This window comes from Myotis nattereri (genome assembly GCF_964212035.1).
Source record: "Myotis nattereri genome assembly, chromosome: 4".
NCBI classification, from domain to species: Eukaryota; Metazoa; Chordata; class Mammalia; order Chiroptera; family Vespertilionidae; genus Myotis; species Myotis nattereri.
In genome coordinates this window covers 67,980,643-68,007,191 of record NC_138079.1, presented here as the reverse complement: position 1 = coordinate 68,007,191, position 26,549 = coordinate 67,980,643, and the positions used below count along the sequence as shown (strand labels likewise).

Sequence of the window (26,549 nt, the reverse complement as noted above, 5' to 3'; positions counted from 1 at the left end):
GCCGTGGGCAAACTACGGCCCGCGGGCCGGATCCAGCCAGTTTGAAATGAATAAAACTAAAAAAAAAAAGACCGTACCCTTTTATGTAATGATGTTTACTTTGAATTTATATTAGTTCACACAAACACTCCATCCATGCTTTTGTTCTGGCCCTCCGGTCCAGTTTAAGAACCCATTGTGGCCCTCAAGTCAAAAAGTTTGCCCACCCCTGATTAGAGTCACACCAGATTGGGGGTGGGAGAGTAGAGTTCAAGAGGAGGTTCACAGGAAAATGAGTGTGTTGTTATCAGACTCAGGAGGAGAGAGTCAACAGAAAATTAAATGTCCACTACACCAGTATAGACTTCCAAGCTTTAAGCTCCCAGTAGCAAGTGAAAGGGAGAAAGGAGCTTACCAATCCTTCCCGAGACCCCCTTCTTTGAAGTGTTAGAGATTAGAGGCTCCCTGACCATAACCTAAGGCTTTGGTGCTGACTCTAGAGTCTTTGAGTAATTTGTCATTATCCCAAATATTGGGGTTGAAAACAGATTGGGACCAAAAAAAGACATACATGCTCTTAGGAGTATTCCCAAACCTGGATGGATTCCTGGTCTAGATTTCCCCAAGAGAGGTAAAATAATTCAAAAGTTTTCCAAAGAGCTTTATAATTCCTCCCCCAAACCTAAGGGAGCCAGCCTAATTTATTTTTATTCCATGATTGCCTCTGTTTTTAAAACATTTCAGAGCAGCCAATCAGTGACAAGCTGGACCCATACTTAGGCATTCTGATCCCAAAGCAAGGGGAGCTCTTCTGTGTCTGCTGTGGGTAGAGCAGCAAAGAATGTCAGTGCTACCTTCCAGAAATGTGAAGTTTGAAAAGATATTTTTGTAAGACAGAAATGTTGTCTTTCATAATACACAGATTGAGTGGAGTCTACAGAGACTTGGAAAATGCTGGATCAGAATGCAGATTATATGATCAGGTCAAGCAAGCAGAGAAAAATACATCATTACCAGAGCTTGTTACCATTAAAAAAAAAAAATAAGGACAGTGTGAAGACAAGTAGCTCACCTCAGAAACTGACACCTGCCGATTCCTTTTCTCACTAGGGAGAGCGTATTCTGGAACTTCCTATATGCAAGGTAATCAGGCATAGACCTATTTCCAAGCAAACATTAGTAAAGAAGAGTGGTGTTGTTTAGAAATATGAAGAAAAGAGACAAAGAAGTCAATTTTGGCCAAAGGAAAAGCTTGGGTGATGGCCCACAGTCATCTCTGTTCTCAGAAACTGACTGAGAAGTAATTGGTGGAGAAGGCACCCTGTCAGGGTTAGATTGCCGCCTCTAAGCATGCTAGGCCATTTTCACAGGGCATCTGATCATTGCCAGCTTCTTTTATTTAGGAAAGTTCAGGAAGTTCAAGTAAGACAAATCCTCTGCTCCCTTCTCAGTTCAAGAACATGACCCAAAGAGGAAACAAACTGGAAATGTCAACAATGGTTCCTCAGTTTATCTGCCACACCTACTTCCTCACCTACAACTTTTGTGTGATTAGGCCAGAAATGGCTCCTACCCAAGTCAGAACCAATTAAATTACTCTTTAGGGAGTCTGAACTGGGAGATGTAGATAGAATTTGCCAATATGGTTAAGGAACATAAGGGAACAGATATGTGCAATGTAAGCTGAGGCGTTAGGGCACCAGCTTCTGCAAATCAGCCACCCACAGGACATATCTAATTCACAACATGTTTTGTCTGGCTTACAGGTGTTTAAATTTTAAATGATTGCCAACACATAAACAATGGAATATTTCACACTTGAAAATGGATGAGCTTCCAGAGCAAACTGCATGGGAATTATGACTACCTAAGGTGATAACATAGAAGCCAGACTTGAGGTGTGTTTGGGTCTTATCAGATTTTTAAAGCATACATTCAGACACCATTGGAGCTCACCTGCACATATGTTCCCATGAGTATCCATTCAGGAGCATTAATGGGCACATTGCAGATTCACCTGCTGCCTGTGGGGTTCTACTCAGAGTGAATAAAGAACTTTCAGAAAACTTACAGGAGACAAGATGAATGCAGAATTCTGCTTTATATAGGTGGCCCACAGTCCCCACTACTCAGTTTTGTTACCCAGACTCTGACCCTGAGCCTGAGGGACACGTGCAGTTTTCATTTTGGACCCACTATTTCATGTGTATGAGCCCCACAGGCGTGGAGCCTGTGAGCTTGCACTAAATGAGGGAGCTCAGCTCAGGAGGGCTTCTGAGGGGTCCCAGTTCCTGCCCTGGCTGAGGTCTGGTTGTTAACAATTCCTGAATTCCCAAGGTTTTTCATACCTAGAGTGTGCACTGTCCCTTCTGCCTGCTATCCCCACACAATACACAATTTATTTGAGCAAATTTGAGGGGCATCAGACCTGGTAGCCAAAGGAGCTCAACTAAAACAACCTCTGAAAATTAACCTAGCAAAGGCAAGATGCCATGGGGAATGAAACCAGACTGTGTGGCTTAATTTCCATGACATCACCTGGAGCTGTTGGTCCCTTTAAGAAGGCCCTGCATCTAGCATGTTGGTGGCCCAGAACCCCTGTTGATGTAGACACTTTTAGGCTTCATCCCACCCACAGCCTCTGGGCAGAGCTTACTAGATCATAGAAGACATCAAGCTATAAAAGGCCTTTACTTTATTTCTTTAGCCCCCACATTCTTACTCAAGTTGTCCATTTGTATATTTAGGAGATATTTTTAAATGTGTGCTTGTGTTTTGGTGAATTTTGATGACCTTGCTTGAGAGAGAGAGAGAGAGAGAGAGAGAGAGAGAGAGCAGGGTCCTCACGGCCAGCACTTAGAGACCTGAGTGTTTTCTGGCTCTTGCCCAGGGGAGTGGGTGAGCAGCATGTTTTAGAGCCACGGTGCAGTTCTTTGCTCTTTTCTGTGAGTCAGAGTCATGTGTTATCTAAAATAGTTGGTGAGTGTGGGCAGGGCAATCCAAACATAATAGCAACTCATCAAATTTATTCCCAGGGAGACTGTGCCCCTCATCCAAAGCCTCAGTGAGGCTCCGTATGGCCGTTGTAAGGGTCAGATTAAGCATTCCCATTGAGCTGACTGGTGCAGCTCAACCTTGAAGACCCACACTTGCCCTGTACGCTGTGTCTTTAGGGAGTTGGAAGCAAGTAGATTTGACCAGGTGTCTAGCACTAAGCAGGCCCATACTTGCGGCTGGGCTTCCCCAATAAACTGCACAGAGTGTGTGGTTACCTAACAATGCATAAACTCACGAATGCAGTTCAAGACTCAGACATGTTTGGGATTTCTGCATTTTTAGAACATGTATTTGCTGATATGGCACCCTCCTCTCACCACATACGCTTGTGTGGACGTATTATTGTGCTGTTCCCGTGAGTGTTCACCCAATGGCTCATGCTGATTGTAGGACCAAGGGCTAAGTTCTAAATCTACCTGGGGCCTGTAATGCTCAGCTGGCTGTTCTGCTTTAGATCACTGAAAGGGTAATCACATGACTATTAGCCAACACATGTGAGACATGATGAAAGAAGGCTTCTGACTTGAAAAGGCCATGTGGTGATGAGCAAACTCCAGGCAAGCCACAGCTGTAATGCATCCGAGCACAGAATGGACACCCTTTCCCAGAAGTAGCAGTGGCCATGCAAGGAGAAGTAGTTGTTAAAAGTATTGCAAAATATCAGTGCAGCAAATGCTGAGCCATGTCCACGGATTACATGTGGCAAGTACCTGTTGTGTTAGAGAAAACTTTTAGAGATTGCTCTATAGTGGGCTAGGAGGAAGGTTTGCTGGACTAAGAAATATTTCATTACCACCTAGCCTTGCATTAGGCAGATATGTGACTGAGGGTTTTCCTTCAGCTTCCCTTTTAGTACCATTTTCTTTTTATTTTTTTAAATATATTTTTATTGATTTCAGAGAGGAAGGGAGAGGAAGAGAGCAATAGAAACATCCATGATGAAAGAGAACCATTGATTGGCTGCCTCCTGCACGCCTCCAACTGGGGTTGAGCCTGCAACCCAGTCATGTGCCCTGACTGGGAATCAAACCATGATCTCCTGGGTCATAGGTCAGCATACAACCACTGAGCCATGCCGGTTGGGCCAGTACCATTTTCTTGGCATCCCTCCTGGCTCTCACGCATCCCACCTCACCATCACCCATGCTTTAGGCAATCACCACTCTCTCTGCCCTCTTATATCCCTCATTTTAATCCTGGAATAAGTATTAGCCATTGTGTTGAGTTTTCTGAGATGATTCTAAGATTATTATTAACTATGAAATAGAAAAATGTGTCCCCCCTTTTAGTGACTATCATCAGAAGAGGAAGGACCTGTGGATAATAAGTGGACTTTTTTTACTTTCTTGAAACCACAAATCATGGTTTAAGGCAAGCTCTACTTAAGGCAAAGAAAATGGTAAACTGCATATCCAGCTGGAGACCAGAAGCATAAAGCCATCCAAATAGAACAACAGTGTCCCTGAAAGGGATTAGGGTTGTTGCTAGGTATTGCTGCTTTTTTTTTTTTTTTTAGAACATTTCTCCTCCTTTGGTGCTCACACATTCAGCAGCAACACTGGCTGGCACTTGGTATCGCTTTGGGACTGACTAGTCATTACAGCTTCCAGTTAAGAATTTAATCTGAGGATCCCTGTCCACTTTATTTATGAGGACATTTTAAGTGACAAGAGAGCTACTAACAAAGTACAATGAGTTGAAAACTTTGCTTTCAGACTATAGTTATTATAGCTTGAATCTCGCCTTGTTGTCACTTGCAAAAGCTAACCCAGAGCCCAAGCTCCATATAAATACAAAAATATCATTTGATTGCTTTATTGCTTAAATTTGCTAACTTTTGAAAGCAATGTCATGGAGACTAAGAAAAGAAAGATTCTAGGATTGTTAAACTTGCTAATGATTTTCACTGATTCCCAAATTATTTCTGAAATGATCACTTTTGGAGGCATATCCTATGCAATGTATCCACCTGTTATAGCCCCATGAAATGGCCATTTCAAATGGTAATGACTCCAGGAAGTAGATCCTATTCTTGCTAGATAAAAACCCCAATAAGACTTCATTTGCTTCAAAGTAATTTACCTGGACCTCTTGACTTACCCTAGTTAATGGGTCTCATCAATGTTCAATGCTCAAGGAATGCAGTAGGAATATTTTTCATTTTTTATAAGGAGAAATTTTAAAAAATTAAGAAGGCAGAACTAGAGCATGTTCCCTCTGAGTGTAGGTCTGGCTTTTTTTCTCCTATCACAATTCCATCACTTCTCTTGCTAATATTTTCTCATTTCTTTCTTAGTCCTAAAGGTTTTCTTCTAATTTATTTCACTCTCAAATTCCCCAATAATGGATTTTCTATTCTCATCCCAGAGTCTTTCCCGTCAACATTTAACCTTACACCCTCCTCATTTCCTCTACTTCATGATTTCTTCCTCATAAAATCACAATTGGGTGGGCATCTGCCACCCATGCAACACTGGCTCAGTGGGATATCTGATAAATTCCCAAAGCCTTACAGTTTGGCAGTAGCTAAATTCTGTATCCGCGTGGCCTGCCGTCCTTTTCATTTAACACACCATTCTGATTACCTGTCGATAATCCTAGCCCCTTTGGCGTCCTTAACGACCACCACCAATTTTGAATATTTCTTCCAATCTCCTGACATTATGACAATTTTCTACGCTTGCTGAAGGGAGGGTGGTGCCACCATGTCATGATATTCAAAGTCCTCTCACATACTTCCCCAATTCTCTTCCTAATTCTGACTCCCCACCTGCACTCTATTCAAATTCAATATTCATTCTGCTTACCTGGTGTTTCCCTACCCATCGCTGGAGAAGGCACTGCTGTAATGTTGTCTAGATGATCGACCACCAAAAATATGCAAGGACCTCACAAGACCATAGGCCTGAATCTAGACTGTAGGCCTAATTGGAGAATAGGACAACCCACAATTTGCACATAAACAGGTTCCCAGTTCAGCATAAGTAAGTCACTAATATAAAAGGTAGCTGTTTAGAGAAATGCATTGTGTTTTGGGTCACCTCGTCTTCCAAATCCATTTAACAAGCATATTTCAGATTTTTAATTTGGACCCAGCCAAAGCTATTGAAGACTAGAAAACAAAGTAACTACATCATGATCTTATTGCTCGTTGATTTCTCAACCACCACACTTGAAGTGAACATCATTAGCTGAGTTTAAATACAATAGAGATATCAGAGAATTTAAAAACCAGCCACACAGGAAAGGCTGTTTGAACAAGCTTCTAAAAATCAGTAACTAGAATGACATTTGATGTGGCATTGGGTGAGCAACACAGATCAAATGAAAAATTGTTAGTTAGACATTGTGATGACTAATGATACAATAATGATAAACTACCTATTGCTTAAATATCTGTGTGGGAGAAAAGAGGTGACAAGGAGGGCAGAGCCTTTTGTATGAAAGTCCCCACTGGTGAGACTGCCAGGTGGTTCTGAGCTCCCGATGGACCCTGTTTTGAAGGCTGGCCCTCTAGAGGTAATCCCATGGTGGTTTGCAAAAGCTGGGAAGCTTTTATAATACAGCAAACATAGCAATAAGCATAGCCCCCACCCTGATAACTAAGTCAAAGTTATCAGGGTATTCAGTCTTAAAGCTCCAAGATGATTCTGCTGTACAGCCAGAATTGAAAGTGGCAGCTCGAAGAGGTCTGATGACTTTGTATACTGAGGGTGAACAGGGAAATCTAGTTTCCTTTCAGGACGGTGGACTAAGTATATTCTACAGCTTCTTCATTCCTGCAGCAAGAGCCTCAACTGAAGACCCTAAAGAAGAAGTGACACTTCCAGTGAACCAGAAACGTGGATAAATCCTAAGGTGTGGGATGTCGACCGGATTGATGCAAAAACAGAAAACCCGTTCTACAATGTACACAGAAGACTATTGCCACAAAGGTGAAGGGGCCACCAAGGCTACTCCATCCCCAAAGATGGCAAACACCAGAAGCATGAGAGCATTAAGGATCATGGACATGTAGGTCCCTGGGGCACTGCTGCAGGAGGGACCAGAGATTCATCTTCCAGTGACGCCCTTTCATCTACCCTTGCACCAAACAGCAGTGACAGAGTCAGTCTCCAGGTAGGGAGCCCAAATTAGACAGGCATGGCCATGGGTCATGAGGCTGGCTGTTGCCAGAGGAACGGGGTACCAGAACTGAACACATTGAAATCTCACCCAGTGACTTATCCCTCTTCACTAGGAATAGGCCAGAGGGCAATTCAGACCAGCAACATCCCCAAGAAAAATATGGCAACCTTATCAAACACCTATTTTTACTGAACAAAAGTTAGATTACTGCCAATTGCTCTTTGAATTTGGCTCTAGAAGAATTTTTTTAGAGTCTCGCCATCTCTGACGATCTTGAGTTACATATAGAAGATAGCTGGATAAAACACACCAGACAATTTCAAAAGATAAGTCTTACTATCTGGCTCATTTGGCATATCTTTACCACCCAGAATAAAATCCGTAGAAATAATACGAATATAATTTTCAAAGAATTCATACATGGTGGAGTCTTAGAAGGAGGAACTTCTCAATGAAGGGAGGTAGAGATGCTCATCTCGCTAATTACGAGCATTTTTCCTCATGGAAAAACCAATGCTTCCAGTGGGCATGGGGAACTTTGGTTTGCAGGCAAGCATGTATGTAGGGCCAGAGCTTGTTGGTTTCTGTTCCAGAGAAGGTTTCCAACACGCCCTTTTCCTGGTAATATTCCAGGACCGGCTTTGTTTGGTCTTCGTAAGCCTTCATTCTCTTGATGAGTATCTCCGGCCTGTCGTCCTCGCGCTTAATGAGAGGCTCCCCCATCAGATCATCCACGCCCACCACTTTGGGAGGATTGAATTCGAGGTTGTAGACGTGGCCACTGGCTGGGTGGACCCAGCGAGCAGAGAGGCGTTGCATGATGGCCTCAAAGGGCACGTTCAGGTGCAGCCCCAGGTGTGTCTGACACGCTCTCTCCAGGGCTTCCGCTTGTGGGAGTGTCCTGGGGAAACCACACAGCAGCCAGCTGTACTGAGCGAGGTTTTTCAGCTCCTGAAGGGTCAGCGGAGTCATGATGTCGTCCGGGATGAGCTCCCCCTGCCTCATGAAAGGCCGGGCCAGCACACCAGTTTTTGTGTCCCTCAGTATGTTGTCTCGGAGCAGTTCCCCGCTGGAGAGCTTCTTCAGCTCGAAGTGCCTGGCGATGCGCAATGACAGGGTGTGCTTGCCGGAGCCTGGGGAGCCCATGATCACCGCGCGCAGGAGCTGCTCGGCCACCCCCATGGCTGGCAGCCAGGCCCGCCGCGCTGACAGTTGGGCCCCGGCCCGGCCTGCGCGCTCCCGGCTCCCAGCTCCCGGCTCCCGGCTCCCGACTCCCGGCTGGAGGCTCGGCAGCGCGGCGAGGACACGCATGGGACACGCGCCATGAGCATGCAGCCTGCAGAGGAAATGGAATTAAAAAGTAGACACTACCGAAGAGCCAATTCACGAGTTGAAAGATTGAGACAATAAATCCTCCCACGATGCAGCATAAAGATGCAGCGTTTTCACAGGTAGAAAATGAAGAGGATGGAGGGATGCAGTATTTCAAGACATAATTAAAGAGGAGACAAGAATTTCCCAGAATTAAAGAATGATACGAGTTGTAAGAATGGACAGTGAAACAGTCCAGACTGCATCTCGGAGCACATATGGGCAGAGAGGTGTGAGAAAAGAGGTTTCTGCCCCGGGGTGTCCCCACGGCTAGGTTGGAAGGCAACTTGGCAGTGGCTAATAATTTTTTGAAAAGACTTCTCAGAATCTTCCTTAGACAAACACTTTCCAACAAGAAGGTACATATAAGATGTTCACTTCAGCTTATTTTTAACTGAAAAATTGTTAACAACAGAAATGTTCACTGCTAAGAGAATGGATAAGCGAATCATAGCCGTACTGTGGAATGTCAGGCAGCAGCTAAAAAGACAGAGGCAGATTTCTGTAAGGTAACATGAAAAGATTTCTAAGACATAACTGCAAAGAGTTGCAGAGTGATATAATTTGTGTTCAGTTTGTGTTAAAGTGTGATGTAACTTATGTTTAAATATACCTGCTAAGTAAACTGGGAAACCAAGTTTCAAGCAGTGGAAAGACATGACTTAATTTTTGTTTTTAAAAGATTGCTTGTCTGCAAGAATAGAAGCAGGGGGAGCTCTCAGGAGGCTATTTCAACAGGCCAGCAGAGAGGTAAGGAAGTACTGGTTAGCCCAACCGGTGTGGCTCAGTGGTTGAGCTTCTACCTATGAACCAGGAGGTCATGGTTCGATTCCCAGTCAGGGCACATGCCTGCGTTGCAGGCTCAGTCCCCAGGGTAGGGGCATGCAGGAAGTAGCCAATCAATGATTCTCTCATCATTGATGTTTCTATCTCTCCCTTTCCTTTCCTCTCTGAAATCAATAAAAATACATTTGTATATCTATATATATAAAAGCTTAAGCGACCTTTATGACTGGACGACCAGACAACCGGACAACCGGATGACTGTAGCTATGACATGCACTGACCACCGGGGGCAGAAGCTCAATGCAGGAGCTGCACTCTGGTGGTCAGTGTGCTCCCACAGCCAACCTCCCGCAGTCCCTCTCCCCTGGCCAGACCGAGGGACCTCTACCCATGCACGAATTCGTGCACTGTGCCTCTAGTAGATATAGAAAAAGAAAGTACTGTTTAAATTTAATTCCTCCAGTATGAGTGAGATTGAGAATCTTCTCATTTGTTTTTGGACCATTTGCATTTGTAAAATTCTTAAAATGATAATTACGGGCTTCAATTACTTCCTTGGAAAAATGTTTTAGGTTTCGTTTACTCCATGAGCTGTGCAAGACCCTTTCTTTGTCTTGGGGAGTCCGATTGCACTGGCTTAATACAGCATCAGGCTTTGCATCACATGGTGCTAATGCTAATTGGAGGCTGCTGAGCCACCAACCCCGCATCCACTTCATTCTCTTCCATTCTTGGGCAGCTTCATTTCTAAAAAAGATCCATAAAAATAATCTGATGGGCTGTTCTCATTCTATAAACAAGGGAGAGCTATTTCCAGAAGACAGATTTTGGGAGCACAAGCCTAATTTCTGTATTTGTGTTTTGTGGCAGCAGAGTAGCACTGCTGCTCTAATTTCTCAGACTTCTTTTTTATTAGTTCTCTATTTTCAGTCTTTAAATAGTGATATAATCTCTTTTATTGTTTCTGTATCCAAAAAAGTTTACACTGAATACCTAAGAAGATTCAAAAGGTAGATAGATGGATATTTCATAGAAATTTGGCCTACATCCTGCACCCAAGGGAAAAGAAAAGATGTTATAATTTGAAACGGTATTTTTTATAATACTAGTTGATTTGCATGCTATGGTTGTCCTTTAGGATAATTAATTATATACAAAAAAGGGATCCCACCAAGGCCTTTCTATCCTGGATAGATCTAGACATCTTACATTCAACCTTTACTTGAGGTATCTAATTTGGTACCAGACTCTGATCCCAGAATATCCCAGAGAGAGCCTATCTGCAGAGAGTGGGTATCATTTATTTGTCTCCAGGTGTGAGTGGGAGAGCATGGGCTCCAGAGTAGCATAGGGAAGGCACACTCCACGTGGGCCTGCTGGGACCTGTCAGACCCTAAGAACACTGAGTCATTCTGGTTCCTGAAACCACCTCGCCTCTTCCTCCTTTTCCAAACTGACGTCACGTAAGCTGTTTGAGAAAAATGGTTATGAAACTTGGTCTTGATAGCATCTGATGAGAGATTCTTAGACAAAAAAACATAACCAGTAGCCAAGTACTATCATCCAATACATTTGACCTCATTTAGCAAAAGAAAAAAAAAATAAGTCCAATGCCAACTCAAAAGTTTATTGACATTTTCTAGGTATTTCTTTACGGTAGCAGAAGCCAAATGGCAGAGCAGTAAAATAAAAATAGCAGTGCTTCTCAGATTAGGCCTAGTTTTACATTACTAATCATTTTGAGGTGAAAATTTCTAAGTTAATTTCTTGCCCACTCCCTAAGGGAGAGTTAGTAGTTTAAGGCATCCAAGGAAACAGAGCTAAGAGCTGCAAGTAGGGTAGCAGGTGAGAGCATCATTCATTCATTGGTTCAGCAAACTTTCAACGGGCATTTATCTAGGTGGCTAGTTGTTCTGAGCACAGGGGACGAAGCGCATGGGAAATACTGAAGCGTGAGTGTTGGTGACTTTCTAGTGGGCATTATAGGCCAGTGTTGCCCAAGTGATCCTCTGGGGAATTTGAGATGATTTTAGATCTTTGCCAGAGAATGTTTCCCGCCCCTGTTTCTGGGTTTGATAAGTATACTTTATTTTTTACACTATTTTATTGTGGAAATTTCAAAGATACAAAAATTAGAAAATGTATAGCCCCATGTTTCAACAATGGTCAACATTATGCCAGTTTTATTCCATCTAATTTTTTTTCCTGGAGTATTTTCCAATCATGTTTTATCTTATATTTTTTTCCTGGAGCATTTTATTTATTTTTTATTTTTTTTAAATTTTTTTAAATTAAATCTTTATTGTTCAGATTATTACATTTGTTCCTCTTTTTTCCCCCCATAACTCCCCTCCTCCCAGTTCCCGCCCCACCCTCCGCCCTCACTCCCCACCCACTGTCCTCATCCATAGGTGCACAATTTTTGTCCAGTCTCTTCCCGCATCTCCCACACCCCTTTCCCCCCCAAGAATAGTCAGTCCATTCCCTTTCTATGTCCCTGATTCTATTATGATCACCAGATTATTTATTCACTTGATTCTTAGATTCACTTGTTGATAGATGTGTATTTGTTGTTCATAATTTGTATCTTTACCTTTTTCTTCTTCTTCCCCTTCTTAAAGAATACCCTTCAGCATTTCATATAATCCTGGTTTGGTGGTGATGAACTCCTTTAGCTTTTCCTTATCTGTGAAGCTCTTTATCTGACCTTCAGTTCTGAATGATAGCTTTGTTGGATAAAGTAATCTTGGTTGTAGGTTCTTGGTATTCATCACTTTGAATATTTCTTGCCATTCCCTTCTGGCCTGCAAAGTTTCTGTTGAGAAATCAGCTGACAGTCGAATGGGTATTCCCTTGTAGGTAACTGAGTTTCTTTCTCTTGCTGCTTTTAGGATTTTCTCTTTGTCTTTTGCTCTTGGCATTTTAATTATGATGTGTCTTGGTGTGGTCCTCTTTGGATTCCTTTTGTTTGGGGTTCTCTGCGCTTCCTGGACCTGTAAGTCTATTTCTTTCACCAGGTGGGGGAAGTTTTCTTTCATTATTTCTTCAAATAGGTTTTCAATATCTTGGTCTCTCTCATCTTCTGGCACCCCTATAATTCTGATGTTGATACACTTGAAGCTGTCCCAAAGGCTCCTTACACTATCTTCGTATTTTCGGATTCTTTTTTCATTTTGCTTTTCCAGTTGGGTGATTTTTGCTTCTTCGCATTTCGAATCTTTGACTTGATTCTTGCGCTCCTCTAGTCTGCTGTTGGGTGTCTGTACAATATTCTTTATTTCAGTCAGTGTATGCTTAATTTCTAGTTGGTTCTTTATCACAATATCGAGAGTCTCATTAGATTTCTTGAGGATCTCACTACATTTATCAGTGGTCTCACCAGTCTTTTCGAGGGCCTTACTAAGTTTATCGGCAGCTTCTAGACAGTTCTTGAGAGACCTTAAAAGTGTGGTTTTGAGCTCTATATCTTCCATTTCTGACATTTGCGTCCTGTTTCTTTGTCTCCGCATTTTTTTATCTTTTCTTGGTGCACCCCCTAGTGGTCTTTGTGCGCAGTCTTGTGGTGGTTAAGCCTTGATTGTTGTTGGCAATACCGGGGGTGATTTGACCTCCAGGCTAACTGGCTATGAGAGTCAGCTGTCTCTGCAGTGGGAGAGCTTCAGTGCTGGATCTCTAGGGTGGTGCTAATCTAGCGTTTGCCTGAGGCTATCTGGCAAATGGCTCTGCGCAGGGCTTGGGCGGGGCGGGTCCCCAGGGATCTACAGGGCGGGCTGGATTGAGCAGTTATGGCTGCTCTCAGTTCCGTCCCTAAGGGCTCTGCCTCACAGAGTCCCAGCAACCACTGCAAACCTCGGAGAGAAAGCTGCCAGACAGTCCCGCTTCTCCCGTTTGAGTCTGGGTCACTAGAGACTCACCCGGATCTGGAGCTCAGAGTCTGAAACTCCCTCCCGATTGAAAACAACAACCGCGCCCTCCACCGCCAGCCCGCTCCGTGCGCACTCCGAACCTGAGTATTTCACTTCAGCACTGCGCCTCCTCTGAGTCTGGGTATGATATTCTCTTTCCTCCTAGTTGTAGAATTTCCACTCAGCCAGCCTTCCTGTGGTTCTGGATGATGTCCGTTCAGTCTCTTAGGTGTACCCTTGAATTGGTTGTTCGAGGCAGCAATCTCCAGCGTTAACCTATGCCGCCATCTTGGTTTCTCCTGTTTCCTGGAGCATTTTAAATAATGATACTTTTTAATTTTAATGATGGAGTATTTATGTTTTAAAGTGTATAAGAAAAAACAAAACTAGCCAATCAAACCTAATACTTCAGCGTTTTCTTGCTTAGGACAAAACTTCACTATAAATTTAAGTTTTAAAATTGCTACAGTTTAAAAAAACTGACATGGCAAAGTTCAACAAGGGAGTACATAAATGACTAAAGTTTATGATATTGGTAGAGGAAATAAGAGGTTAAGAGGAGGTAAGAGACACTCCCTCATCTTCCTTCCCTCAGTGAAATTCCAATGGTCAGAAGAAATTCCTTCCTCTATAGAAATGCTAGCACCAAGCCTGGCACTTAAGCACCTATGACAGAGAAGGTAATACTGTGTTTGGAAGGCATCTTTGATTCCAGAGAACTGATGCTGGCTAACATTTTATTAAGGAACTACTGTGGGTAGACACTGTGGTGGGACATTTACATATATTATCTCATTTCCTCTTCATAGCCACACTATGAATAGATGTTATGATCCCCATTCTTGAAATTAAAAAAATTGAGGCTCAGGGAAATCTATTAAGTGGATGAGCTAGGACTTGAATTCAAGCCTGTCTTCCTCTGAGTCCATGTTGGTTTTCCACCAAGCTCCCCAGGTAGCCAGGGCCCATTCCCAGGCCTCCAGGAGGCAGCGGGGCAGTCCGGAGGCCTGGTGCAGACCTGATTCTTCCATTTGCTAAGGTTGTGACCTTGAACATTTCACTTCACTTTTCCTGAGCCTCTGTTTCTTAAGCATAAAATAGGAACAATAATACCAATAAAGCAATTCGCAAGCACAAAGTGGAATAATTTATGTAGAAACTTGACATTGCAGGCACTAAATGTTTGCACTCTATTTGAAGGCTACTAGCAGGGCTTGTGATTTTAAGCAGCCCCCTTCCCTTTCTGGGTCTTGCTGTCCTAAGCTGTAAAGATGATGGGGTTGGCCCTTAAAGTCCTTTCAGGGATAACATTCCAGAATTGTATTTGATTGCACCTCAGTTACTAGTACTGACTCTGAAGTTAATGGAAATAACTAGGTAAACCTCCATTCAGTGTAATTTTATTTGTAACTAGAGGCCTGGTGCACGAAATTCATGCGCGGGGGCGGGGGGGGGGGGGTCCCTCAGCCCAGCCTGCACCCTCTCCAATCCAAGACCCTGGAGATCGGGCTTAAACCGGCAGTTGGACATCCCTCTCAAATTCCTGGACCGCTGGCTTCAACCCGCTTATCTGCCTGCCTGCCTGATTGCCCCTAACTGCCCCCTGCAAGCCTGATCACCTCTAATTGCCTCTGCCTGCCGACCTGATCACCCTCAGCTGCCTTCCCCTACCCCCCCACCCCCACCGGCCTGGTTGCCTCCCCTGCTGGCCGGATCACCCTATGCAGCCTGCTGCTCGGTCATTTGGTCACCCCTCACTAACCCCCCTGCCAGCCTGGTCGCCCCACACAGCCTGTTCGGTCATCCATTTGGTTGCGATGGTTACTTAGGCTTTTATATAGATAGATTATTTATAATTGTCTTGGTCTGGATTCCTTAGAAAGCAGAGCCTGACAATGCTCTGTTGCTGCTGCTCTGTTAGGGATACAATCCCAAGGAGCAGAAGCCAGAGATACTGGAGTGAGGCTGGGGAGGAGGGAGAGAAATTTGAGCAGGCATAACTGAGTTGGTTGCCACCAAGTGCAACTGATCGCTCTGTCTTATGGAACCATGCTCTGAATAGCTGCATCTTAGGACAGACTGTCTAGGGTGGAAAAAAAAAAGAGAACAGATTTATCTACTTTTCATTTCCTAATTGGCAACATTTTGACCATGAGATGTTAATTCCTCTGCAATTCTTGATTGTGCAATTCTGGGCTTGAAGCAAGGTTCCCTGCACCCCCATCTTGGGGAAGCCCAGGATGGGCGGTGAGAGGCCTGTGGCATGGGCTTGAGGCTGGGGGCACATGGGAGCAGTTGGAGCTGGTGACCACAGTGGCCAAGTGTGTAATACACCCAACCAACTCCCACACAGAATCTGAAGGGGCTTTCTTCATAAAGTAAGGATGAGGATGAAAGAGGAAATAATTCATAGAAATTTTAAAAAGGTTTCAGTTTCTTATTCTGAAAAGGGAGGGTAATAATGACACTTACCCATAGGGTTGTTGCAGTGATAGAGTGAATTCAAGAAGTTAGTATTTATGAAACATTTAAAATATATGTGGCATATGAAAGCCACTATGTAGATGTTTGTTTTTAAAAAATAAAATACTAGCTACATGAACTTAGATGGCTTTGGCAACTGAGCATTAAATTTACCTCTAAGCTTTCTAGCAGTTCAGGAAAAAAGGAAATATGATCAAAATGATCTGAAAGAGAGCCAAGCATTAAACTGGCATGAAAACCTAAAGGGAATTGATCACAAGGGACATTAAAAAGCAGAATGAATTATGTTTTCATAATGGTTTAAATATGGCTAATTCTTTCACTGATGCTTTATCAGATATAGCTATTTCTTCTGGAAGCTATGATAAAGTTCAGGTCTGTAATTTTCTAAGCATTATTTTGAATCAGTGGTTCTAAAACAGGGGCAGTGTTGCCTCCCAGGGGTCATTTGGCAATATCTGGTGGTATTTTTGGTTGTCACAACTTGAGGTGGGAGGTGGGAAGGGGGTAAAGGTACTGACATCTAGTAGATAGAGGCTTAGGATGCTATTAATATTGCATGGGACATACCTATACTAAAAAATATATTTGTTGTTTATCTGAAATTCAAATTTAACTGGGAACCCTGTAGTTTAATTTGCTAACTCTAGTAACCCTCGCGGCTAAACTTTCTGCAGTGCATAGGACAGCGCTCCACAGCGAAAGTGTGGTCTACCCCAAATGAGAATAGTAGTTAAGTTGGTAAACCCTGCCCTAAGGGGAGCATAGATCTTTGCACATTTTCCTAGAGGAATGGAAACATCGTGTAGATGTTAAAATATATTTTCCTTAGTCAGACTTTTAAGATTATTTAGCTGACAATTAGTTTCAGGCCAAAACCTTTGGCCTCGGCCTAGTTTATTTATGTCCGTGATGCTGATGAGAGCTCGAGTCCTGTTGCCAACAAACAAGTGACAAAGGGGACCATGTATAGGAAACTCCTTGAGCATCCCCACTGCTCTTTAAATATCTTCTGTCCATAGCAATAGTTTGTCAGTTGCTACCTCCTGCCTCGCCTGGTTACGTGGAGAGATTTATCTCACAAACAGTTAATCCAGAAACATTTACCCAGACTGACATTGACTAAGGTGATTTGGACAATAAAAAAGAGGCAGTAAATAGAGGCTGTGATACTAAGGGCCTTGCATTTCAGTGGCAGAAGTAACTCAAGGGAAGGATACTCCATGTCTTCACGTGGGACTGAGTAAAGGTCAGGGGTTGACTGAAGGACACGCTGGAACAGAGAGCTGAGGGAAGTCCATTTTCCAAAGGAGGGGCTGTGAGTGTGGGCAGTTGTTGGGCTCCAGGGCATGTGGTCTTTCCAAGCAGGGAGTCCCAGCTGGCACATGGCTCTGGACGAGGGTGGCATAAAAGGCTTGGTGAAAAGTCAGAATTTTAATCCCTCTTTCTCAAACTAAACTCCCTTTACTTCTCTGCCTGCCTGTTGCCAAGGTCCACATCACACTGCTTTCTAAAATAATTTTATTAGACACTTCTTCATGTAATAGGAGCCAAATAGTACACCACAAAGAAAATATTCTCTAAGTAGCTGGAAGAGTCCACAATGTAAACTCCCTCGTGAAAATATCGGTAGGTTAATCCCTCACCTCCACCTGCTTCCCAGGCCTACCTAGAATGAGGTACAGATGGTTTATTGGTGTCTTCAGTTATTGTCCAGAGGATATGCATTGCATTAAAAGAAACTGCAGAGGGTGCATTACTAACCAGAAAATGGCACAGGAAATGGGAAAATCAGCTGCCAGCTGCTGTCCTTAGCTAAATTGCTGTTTACGAAGGTGGAAGATGCTCTCTACCCAGTGCTGGCTCACCTGAGGTTCCACAAACATCTGTCTTATTCTTAACCCATATTCAACTTTTTTTTCCCTTTCCTTAGTCATTTCTTAGTTGTGGGGAGGTGGCGCCTGCATTTCCAACTTTTTCATGCCACAGGGGAAAAAAGAAAGAAAAGGAAAGGAAAGGAGGGGAAGGAAAGGAAAGGAAAGGAAAGGAAGGGAAGGGAAGGGAAGGGAAGGGAAGGGAAGGGAAGGGAAGGGAAGGGAAGGGAAGGGAAGGGAAGGGAAGGGAAGGGAAGGGAAGGGAAGGGAAGGGAAGGGAAGGGAAGGGAAGGGAAGGAAAGGAAAGGGAAGGGAAGGAAAGGAAAGGAAAAACAAAAGAGAGAAAGAGAAAGAAAGAAAGAAAGAAAGAAAGAAAGAAAGAAAGAAAGAAAGAAAGAAAGGAAGAAAGAAAGAAGCGAAAGGCAGAACCATGCTTGGTATGATGTAATGTAATAGCAGATGTTCACGCCGGTGACCCTGATTTACCCAGAAAGGATTCAGTGACAGTGTCCTCTGTTCAGAGAGCAGGGAATTTTATCATCCGCTTCTGAAAGCTTGCCATGAAAAACAGCTGAAAATAACTTTTTTCGTCTATGATTGAAGGGTTAGTTTCAATTCTCTGAAAAGCCGACCTCTGTGGTGCACTTCCTTCTCCATGTGGCTGGGAAACAAGGTACTGCTGTACCTTCATAATGGGCCGCGGTTCCCGAAGACACCGGTGATTGAAGCAGACGGTTCTCAGTGGCATAGACATTTTTTAAAATAAACTCTTTCTGATGGGATGATGCTAGATTACTGAAAAGTTGTATGGATAGTTGTTTTCATAAATCTCATCATCCAGTTTCCCCCATTGTTAACTTACATAACCAAAGTACATTTGACAGAATTAAGAAACACATTGATTGGAACATTACTATTAATTCAAATCCAGCCTGTGTTTAGATTTCACCGCCCTTCGCATGAATATCCTCTTTCTGTTCCAGAGTCCAACCCAGGCAGCCACACTGCATTTAGCTGCCCTGGGTCCCCAGTCTCCGCTGGTCTGCGACAGTCTCTCAACCTTCCCTTGTTTTTCTTGGCTTTGACAGTCTTGAGGAGGACTGGCCAGGTATCCTGTAGAATGCCCCTCCCCCCAAATTGGTTTTGTCTGTTCTTTTTCTTTTTTTTAAATTAATAAATCTTTATTGTTCAGATTATTACAGTTGTTCCTCTTTTTTCCCCTCTTAGCTCCCTTCTACCTGGTTCCCACCCCACCCCATGCCCTTACCCCCCGCCCCACTGTCCTCGTCCATAGGTGTACGATTTTTTACCAGTTTCTTCCCTCACCCCCATACCCCCTTCCCCCCGAGAATTGTCAGTCCACTCCCTTTCTATGCCCCTGATTCTATTACATTCACCAGTTTATTCTGTTCATCAGATTTTTTATTCACTTGATTTTTTAGATTCACTTGTTGATAAATATGTATTTGTTGTCACTTTGTTGTTCATCATTTTTATCTTTACCTTTTTCTTCTTCTTCCCCTTCTTAAAGAATACCCTTCAGCATTTCATATAATACTGATTTGGTGGTGATGAACTCCTTTAGCTTTTTCTTATCTGTGAAGCTCTTTATCTGACCTTCAATTCTAAATGATAGCTTTGCTTGGTAGAGTAATCTTGGTTGTAGGTTCTTGGTATTCATCACTTTGAATATTTCTTGCCGCTCCCTTCTGACCTGCAAAGTTTCTGTTGAGAAATCAGCTGACAGTCGTATGGGTACTCCTTTTTAGGTAACTAACTTTTTTTCTCTTGCTGCTTTTAAGATTCTCTCTTTGTCTTTTGCCCTTGGCATTTTAATTATGATGTGTCTTGGTGTGGTCCTCTTTGGGTTCCTCTTGTTTGGGGTTCTTTGTGCTTCCTGGACTTGTAAGTCTATTTCTTTCACCAGGTAGGGGAAGTTTTCTGTCATTATTTCTTCAAATAGGTTTTCAATATCTTGCTCTCTCTCTTCTTCTGGCACCCCCATAATTTGGATGTTGGTATGCTTGAAGTTGTCCCAGAGGCTCCTTACACTATCTTCATATTTTTTAAAAAATATGTATTTTATTGATTTTTTGCAGAGAGGAAGGGAGAGGGATAGAGAGATAGAAACATCGATGAGAGAGAAACATCAAACAACCGCCTCCTGCACACCCCCTACTGGGGATATGCCCGCAACCAAGGTACATGCCCTTGACCAGAATCGAGCCTGGGACCCTTCAGTCCACAGGCCGACGCTCTATCCACTGAGCCAAACCGGTTAGGGCTATCTTCATATTTTTTGATTCTTTTTTCTTTTTGCTTTTCTGGATGGGTGTTTTTTGCTTCTTTGTATTTCAAATCTTTGACCTGATTCTTGGGATCCTCTAGTCTGCTGTTGGATCTCTGTATATTATTCTTTATTTCAGTAAGTGTATGCTTAATTTCTAGTTGGCCCTTTTTCATATCCTTGAGGGTCTCACTAAATTTCTCGGAGGTTTCTATAAGATTCTTGAGTAACCTTATAACCATGGTTTTGAACTCTATATCCAGTCGTTTGCTTTCCTCCATTTCTTTAGTTTGTGACATGTTTCTTTGTCTCCGCATTTTGGCTGCTTCCCTGTGTTGATAGAGTGGCTTTGTGTGCTAAGTGTCCTATAGGGCCCAGTGGCTCAGCCTCCCTAATTACCTGAGGTTGACACTCTTGGTGCACCCCTTTGTGGGCTGTGTGCACAGTCTTGTTGTAGTTAATCCTTGATTGCTGTTGGTATCACTGGGAGGAATTGACCACCAGGCCAATTGGCTGTAAGGACCAGCTGTGTCTACAATGGGAGAATTGCTGTACTGAAGACACCCTTATGGAGCAGGACTTGCTTCCGTGGGGCTTTGGTGCTCACTGAGTCTGCCCCTTGAGTGTGTCGCTTATGGATGTGAAGAGTTGTACTCTGATATGGTCTCACTCTGATCACTGGGTACACTGGCTCTTGGATCTCCAAGGAGGTGCAAAGTCAGCCACTGCCTGAGGCCACCCAGCAGGTGCTACAGAGAGATCTGCAGATTCCTCCTCTTCATTTGGGGTTTGGAGGTACCCAGATGAGGCCCTGCTGTGAAGCAATGCAGGCTGCTGTCTAGGCCTTCTTTTGGAAGCTTTGGCGCTCTTTGACCCAGCTGCAGTTTGTTACGTTTTTAGATTGCAAAAGAACAGGCCGTTCATATGCAAAAGCCTCTATACACAGCTTGGGTGGGGTTGTATATTGGGTGGGGTGGGGTCTTAGGGAATCATCAGGGTGGAGCAAACCGCAATGACTGCCAGTCTGCTCTGCCTCTGAGAGGTCCCAGGGTCTCTGTGTTCCACGGCCCCGTGCAGGAACAATGATCCCTGCAAGCACCTCTGTGAGAAAGCTGCCCTCTCATTCTGGCCTGATGCCAGACAGTCCAGTTTCTCCCCCATATGAGTCTGGGTCCCCAGAGTCTCGCCGGAACTGGAATTGGGAGCTTGTATCTCCCTCCCGATTGAAAAAGACAATAGCGTACCCAACTGCCAGCCCGTTTCCACACGTGCCTCCGTACCTCCGCACTTCCGCATCTCTGCACCTCCTACCAGTTTGAATGTGCTTTTCTCTTTCCTTCCAGTTGTAGAATTTCCACTCAGCCAGCCTTCCCGTGGTTCTGGGTGATATCCGTTTTGTCTTTTAGTTGTAGTTTTGAAGTGGTTGTGTGAGGCAGCAAGTACAAGTGTGTACCTATGCTGCCATCTTGGTTCCTCCTCCTGTCTGTTGTTTTTCACATGATTAACTGGGGTTGTGGGTTTTGGAAAAGAATGCTACAGAGGTGAAACGCCCTTCGTGTCACATCATATCAGGGGTATATGATACCATGTGACATCTCTGGTGATGTTAACCTTTATCATTTGGTCTAAGTGGTGTCTGCCACATTTGCCCTCCAGACACAATGCCAGGTACTATGGGACTGAGGATAATAGGAATTCAACACCTGAGATCCAAACTCAATAGTTTCACAACTGAAACTCAGTATGTCCCCAAATAATGTATCATCTTCCTCTGCAAGCTGCTCTCCCATCAATGTTCCTATTCTCAATATCCATCCAGTTGCCAAAGTCAGAAACCTGGGAGTCATCTTTGACTCCTGCCTTTCTCCTGCCACTAATATATGCCCAACTCCTACAATTCCTGTTTCCTAAACATCTTAATCCTTCCATTCCTCTCTAGCCCCAGGTCATTGCCCTCATCCAAGTTACATTACCAACCACACACCCAAATTACCATCGCATGGGCTCAACTGGACTCCCTGCCTCCAGTCTTGCCCCCTTCAATTATCTTCCACTTTGGAGGCTAAAGAAATCAAATCATATTATTCCCCCAGTTAAACCTGCCCTACTGTCCTTAAGACAAAATTTGAACTAACAAATTTACAAGCCTCCAAATCTCTCTTTTGATTATGCCTCTAGTCTTCCTTCCTACCCTCTTTGCCTCAAACTTCATTTACCAATCATAACCAGCTTTTTTTACTTTTCCAAATACACTCTTCTCTCACCTCTAAGGATTTCACACATGCTCTTCTCAGTTTAGAATATGCTATCATCCAACCTTAATTAGTTTTCAGTTTTCAGCTTAAATACCTCTTTCTGCAAGAAAAACTGACAAAGACTCTCTCTTTTAAGCCCTCAAAGGAGATAGCCTCCTCTGAGCCCTCTTTTTATCTAGGCCTCATCTTTGGCAGGTTTTAGCAAGAATTCAGCTAAGTCACTTTGGCAAGAACTGATCAAGTTCCTCATTCCACACTTGTTGTCTGAGTCCCTGACCTGCCTTTAGCAAAAATCCTGTTAGGTCAATTTAGCAAGAATCCCCAACCCTTGATGTCTTCTCTTAGTATTTTTTGGTCCACTGACCCCTTCCCTCTGCTTCTTGGCTGTGAATCCCCAGCTGTCTTTGCTATATTTGGAATAGAGTCCAGTTCTATACAGAAGTCTCTTTCCCTACTGCAGTAGCTACTGAATAAAGTCTGCCTAGACAGCCTTTAACTAGTGTCTGGCTTTTTTTCTCCTTAACAACTCCCTGACCCCTAGGTGAGGTTAGGACCCCTATCACACCCCTCTTCCACTTCCCCTGTCATGAGTCTCATTATACTTTATAGCAGCGGTTCTCAACCTGTGGGTCACGACCCCTTTGGGGGTCGAACAACCCTTTCATAGGAGTCGCCTAAGACCATCAGAAAACACATATATAATTACATATTGTTTTTGTGATTAATCACTATGCTTTAATTATATTCAATTTGTAACAATGAAATTGGGGGTCACCACAACATGAGGAAGTGTATTAAAGGGTTGTGGCATTAGGAAGGTTGAGAACCACTGCTTTATAGTAACTTCTTCTCTAAATACGTGTTGTTTATTTTTCTAAATTGCAAGTGTGCTGAGAACAAGGATTAGGTCCAGGTCACCTTTGTATCCCCAGCACAGCCCAAAGCTGTGTAGGACAGTCAAGGTTTGTGGGATAATGGAATGAGTTTTGGGGTTGCTCATTTGCCTGCCTGTATGGAATGTTCCACCAGGACAGGAAGTTTTAGATAGTTTGGGGGACCATCCGAAGGTGTAGTTGGCCTGCACCATGAATGAATCTGTATCTACTTCTGCACCGTTGAGCAACTCTCCTGGGTCTGGTCTGCCCTGGAGCAGAAGCACTGATGTGGTTTTCTCTAGCAATGCCTCCAGATACAGGTGGCCACTGCCTAACTCGTTCACTTTCTCAGGCAGACACTCTCATCACAAGTGCCTGAAGGTCATTTGTGCACTCTCTATATTTGTTTACCTGTCTTTGTCTCCATTTTTGGCTTCTACAAAAAATAGAGTAGACCTAAGTTAATCAATTCTAGTGCTCAGGCATAAAAAGGTGATTGCTAAGTTCTTCATTTAATGTAACCATTCTTCATTTTGCATCTGTCTCTCTGCTTATTTATTTCATTGAAGCTTAGAGGCAGTTGACTGCTTTTGATGCATTTTGGGAGACTGATGAAGAGTATCAGGTTCATATTAAGCTTGAATGGGGGCTTTCTGCTGTTTTGAAACAGATAAACGGCCAATAATTTTCAAACAGAAATATCTGCATTTTAGTAAAGTTTGGAATGTGGGTAAAGGCAAGCAAAACAATGATTACATTAAATAAAAAATTAGCTTTTATTAAGCAAATAGGTTAGAAGCAAAAGATTGTCATTAATCTGACATTAAGAGACCAAAGGGACCACCTGTAAGTCCTTCACAGACCACCAGACTGCACGCCAAGGGGGAGAGGTGTGATCAAATCCCATCTCACTCGGGAGTCTCTGTCATGGTTTTAAAGGTTTATGGAAAAGAGAATCCTATAACCTCTGTGGCAGATCCTTCTCGCTGTTGGACATGCTGACACTGGGAAACCTGAGTCTATTGATTTTTCACTTAAATTCTTCATGCTGCAGGTAAAACCTAATTCCTTTTGTCTTTTTTGCAGTGTAGGAGGAAACAGAAGCTTAAAGAGGTTAAATTACTTGCCCATAATTCCATCTAATAAGTGGTAGACTGAAGATTTGGACCTAGGTCTGTCTTAATCTACTAAAGTACTCCCTCTTCTGTTCCTTACCAATAGATTCCTTGCCTGGTTAATTAGATTGTTCAATAAACAAGCTAATTCACTTCCTTAGTTAGCTCAGATTAAAGATAATGCCCACTATTGTCCATAAACCCATATTTTTCTAACTCTGTGTCCAGGGGTCCAGGTCAGTGTGAGGCTGCCTTTGGAAATACTGGAGATGGAAATAGAAGACTGCAAGGTAGCATCGCCTGGCGCAGTTCATGAACAAGCTGGGAAGCATTGAGTATCCCAGGCCTTTAGTACAGTTTTCTACTTCATATTATCCCATAAGCTCTGACATTTAAAAAGTGGTAAAGGCTAATCTGAGCTCAGGACTAGTAACTCTGCCTCAGATCCCTTGTCTGTAAAATGAGGATCATAACACTCCTAGTAAGGATCGATGCCATAGGAGGTTGAAACAGAGCCTAGTTGATAGTGAACTTTCAATAAAGCTCAGGTATGAATAATATATTTAAATTGTTACCATTATCTTTGTTATTATTGTTGTTGTTGTTATAAAATAAGAGCAAGGTGTTTATTGATTTTTTTTTTTTTTTTTTACAGAGAGGAAGGGAGAGGGATAGAGATTTAGAAACATCGATGAGAGAGAAACATCGATCAGCTGCCTCCTGCACACCTCCTACTGGGGATGTGCCCGCAACCCAGGTACATGCCCTTGGCCGGAATCGAAGCTGGGACCTTTCAGTCCGCAAGCCGACACTCTATCCACTGAGCCAAACTGGTTAGGGCAGCAAGGTGTTTAAATACAGCCACAGCCAGGAAGTGGTGACGAGGCCTCTGTATCGGGTCCCGACTGGCCAGTGACTCAGCAAGTCAGGTGGTAGCTCCAGCAGCCGCAGCTAAAACACACAGCCAGGGGCCTAACCTCCCTGAGAATTTCGTACATTCATTTTAGCTTTTCCCAGAATTATATCCACTGTTGAATTTACTAATATTTACTCATAAAATATTGTTGTATTTAACTCTTGTCCCCAAAGCCTTACTTTGTAGTGCTCCTACTTACACTCTATAGTTTGGGGTTTCTGTTTTTCATTACAGCTCGTTGATTATTCACATCCAAACCTGGTTATTAGTCTTATATCTACTCTTCAAATTTTTAACCATTCTTCTTTATACTGAATTTCTATTTTTGCATTCTTATTGAATTCTTCTGACTTTTCTTTCATCATTTGTAGTTTTGTTTGTTTCATATTCTATTTGACATTTGTCTAAGCTTGCATTAACATTTCTTACACAGCTCATCTGTTTGCTTTTTTACACTTCTTAAAACGTAAAAATCTTTGTTTAAGCACATAAATGCTCAAACTGCACAAGAAAGTATACTTACTATAAAAACGCTGAGAAATGCATACAATTTTTATAAGTACTTGTCCATACTTTATTCGCTTCAAATATTGAACACTTGTCTAAAAGTTGTAATTGTAAAAACTCTATTATATTTAAGTACATGAAACAAACAAAGCTCAGAAATGCATAACATAATTATGAAATGTTCCCTGATGTTGCCAATTTTCGTTAATGAACATGTCCTTATTACGGAGATCACTAGGTACTTGGACATCCATTAGCTGCAGGAGCCCCGTGAAGAACTCTTTCAGATGGCAGGCCTGTGTTCTCTGTTATCTCCTTAGCCTGCAGGTAGAGCCCATGGGGTTCTTCTTTCCTCTTGTACAACAGACACTCACGTCCACATGCCTTGGGCTATCCTTCTGAAACTTTCTCCTTGGAGACCACACTTGAAGTTCATCTTGATCAGATGTTATCTCTACACAAAGGAGGAGAGGGTGAAAGTGTTTCAGGAGTTCACTAATATGCTATGCCTGTATCCCCAGCCAACCCTTCACCCCACCCTGACAGCCCTATACTTGTGAATGAGTGTACTTGCTTGAGCGGGTGGGGTAAGAATATTCCTATGGGAGTTTGTTAAGAAGAAAAATAACATGTTTCAGGTCTTCCTAGCAATCTGGATGCTGGTGGTCATTGGATGGCAGTGTCATTCATGTTCTTATCTTTCTCTGAGTGAAAACCCTTTCATGGCAAATGACATTGTGGCAGATGGACTCATGCAAATATAAGATGTTACTGAGAGGTCAGGTCATAATTCAGGAAGATTTCATGGGACCTATTTACAGGACCTTCTGAGTAGCTTTCTAGCACATACACCCTAATTATGTACCCCTGCCCAGGGCCAGCCGCCCACGTTCTGGGTGTCCACACAGTGAGTCAACAGGTGAGTACCTCCTCAGAGGCATGTGAATTAAACACATTACCTCTTTCAGCATCTTCCGGCTGCTGGGTAGCAGGAAGTAGTCTAATTAAAG

At 43.1% G+C, this 26,549-nt stretch overlaps 1 protein-coding gene and 1 pseudogene across 2 annotated transcripts in view; both read right to left on the bottom strand.

Moving 5' to 3' along the window:
* Positions 1-5,698, bottom strand: part of LOC308518519 (keratin, type I cytoskeletal 18-like) — a 45,220-nt pseudogene extending 39,522 nt beyond the window's left edge. Inside the window, exon 1 of the transcript in view lies at positions 5,622-5,698. The product of the transcript in view is annotated as a keratin, type I cytoskeletal 18-like (transcript). The remainder of the gene's footprint in view (positions 1-5,621) is intronic.
* A 1,949-nt stretch (positions 5,699-7,647) lies between these two features.
* LOC308517622 (GTP:AMP phosphotransferase AK3, mitochondrial-like) lies at positions 7,648-8,346 on the bottom strand (the record flags this gene model as incomplete). Its single annotated transcript, XM_081088839.1, has 1 exon — positions 7,648-8,346. One exon carries the CDS (start codon positions 8,344-8,346, stop codon positions 7,648-7,650), a length of 699 nt encoding a protein of 232 aa, XP_080944965.1.
* Positions 8,347-26,549: the final 18,203 nt, after the last annotated feature.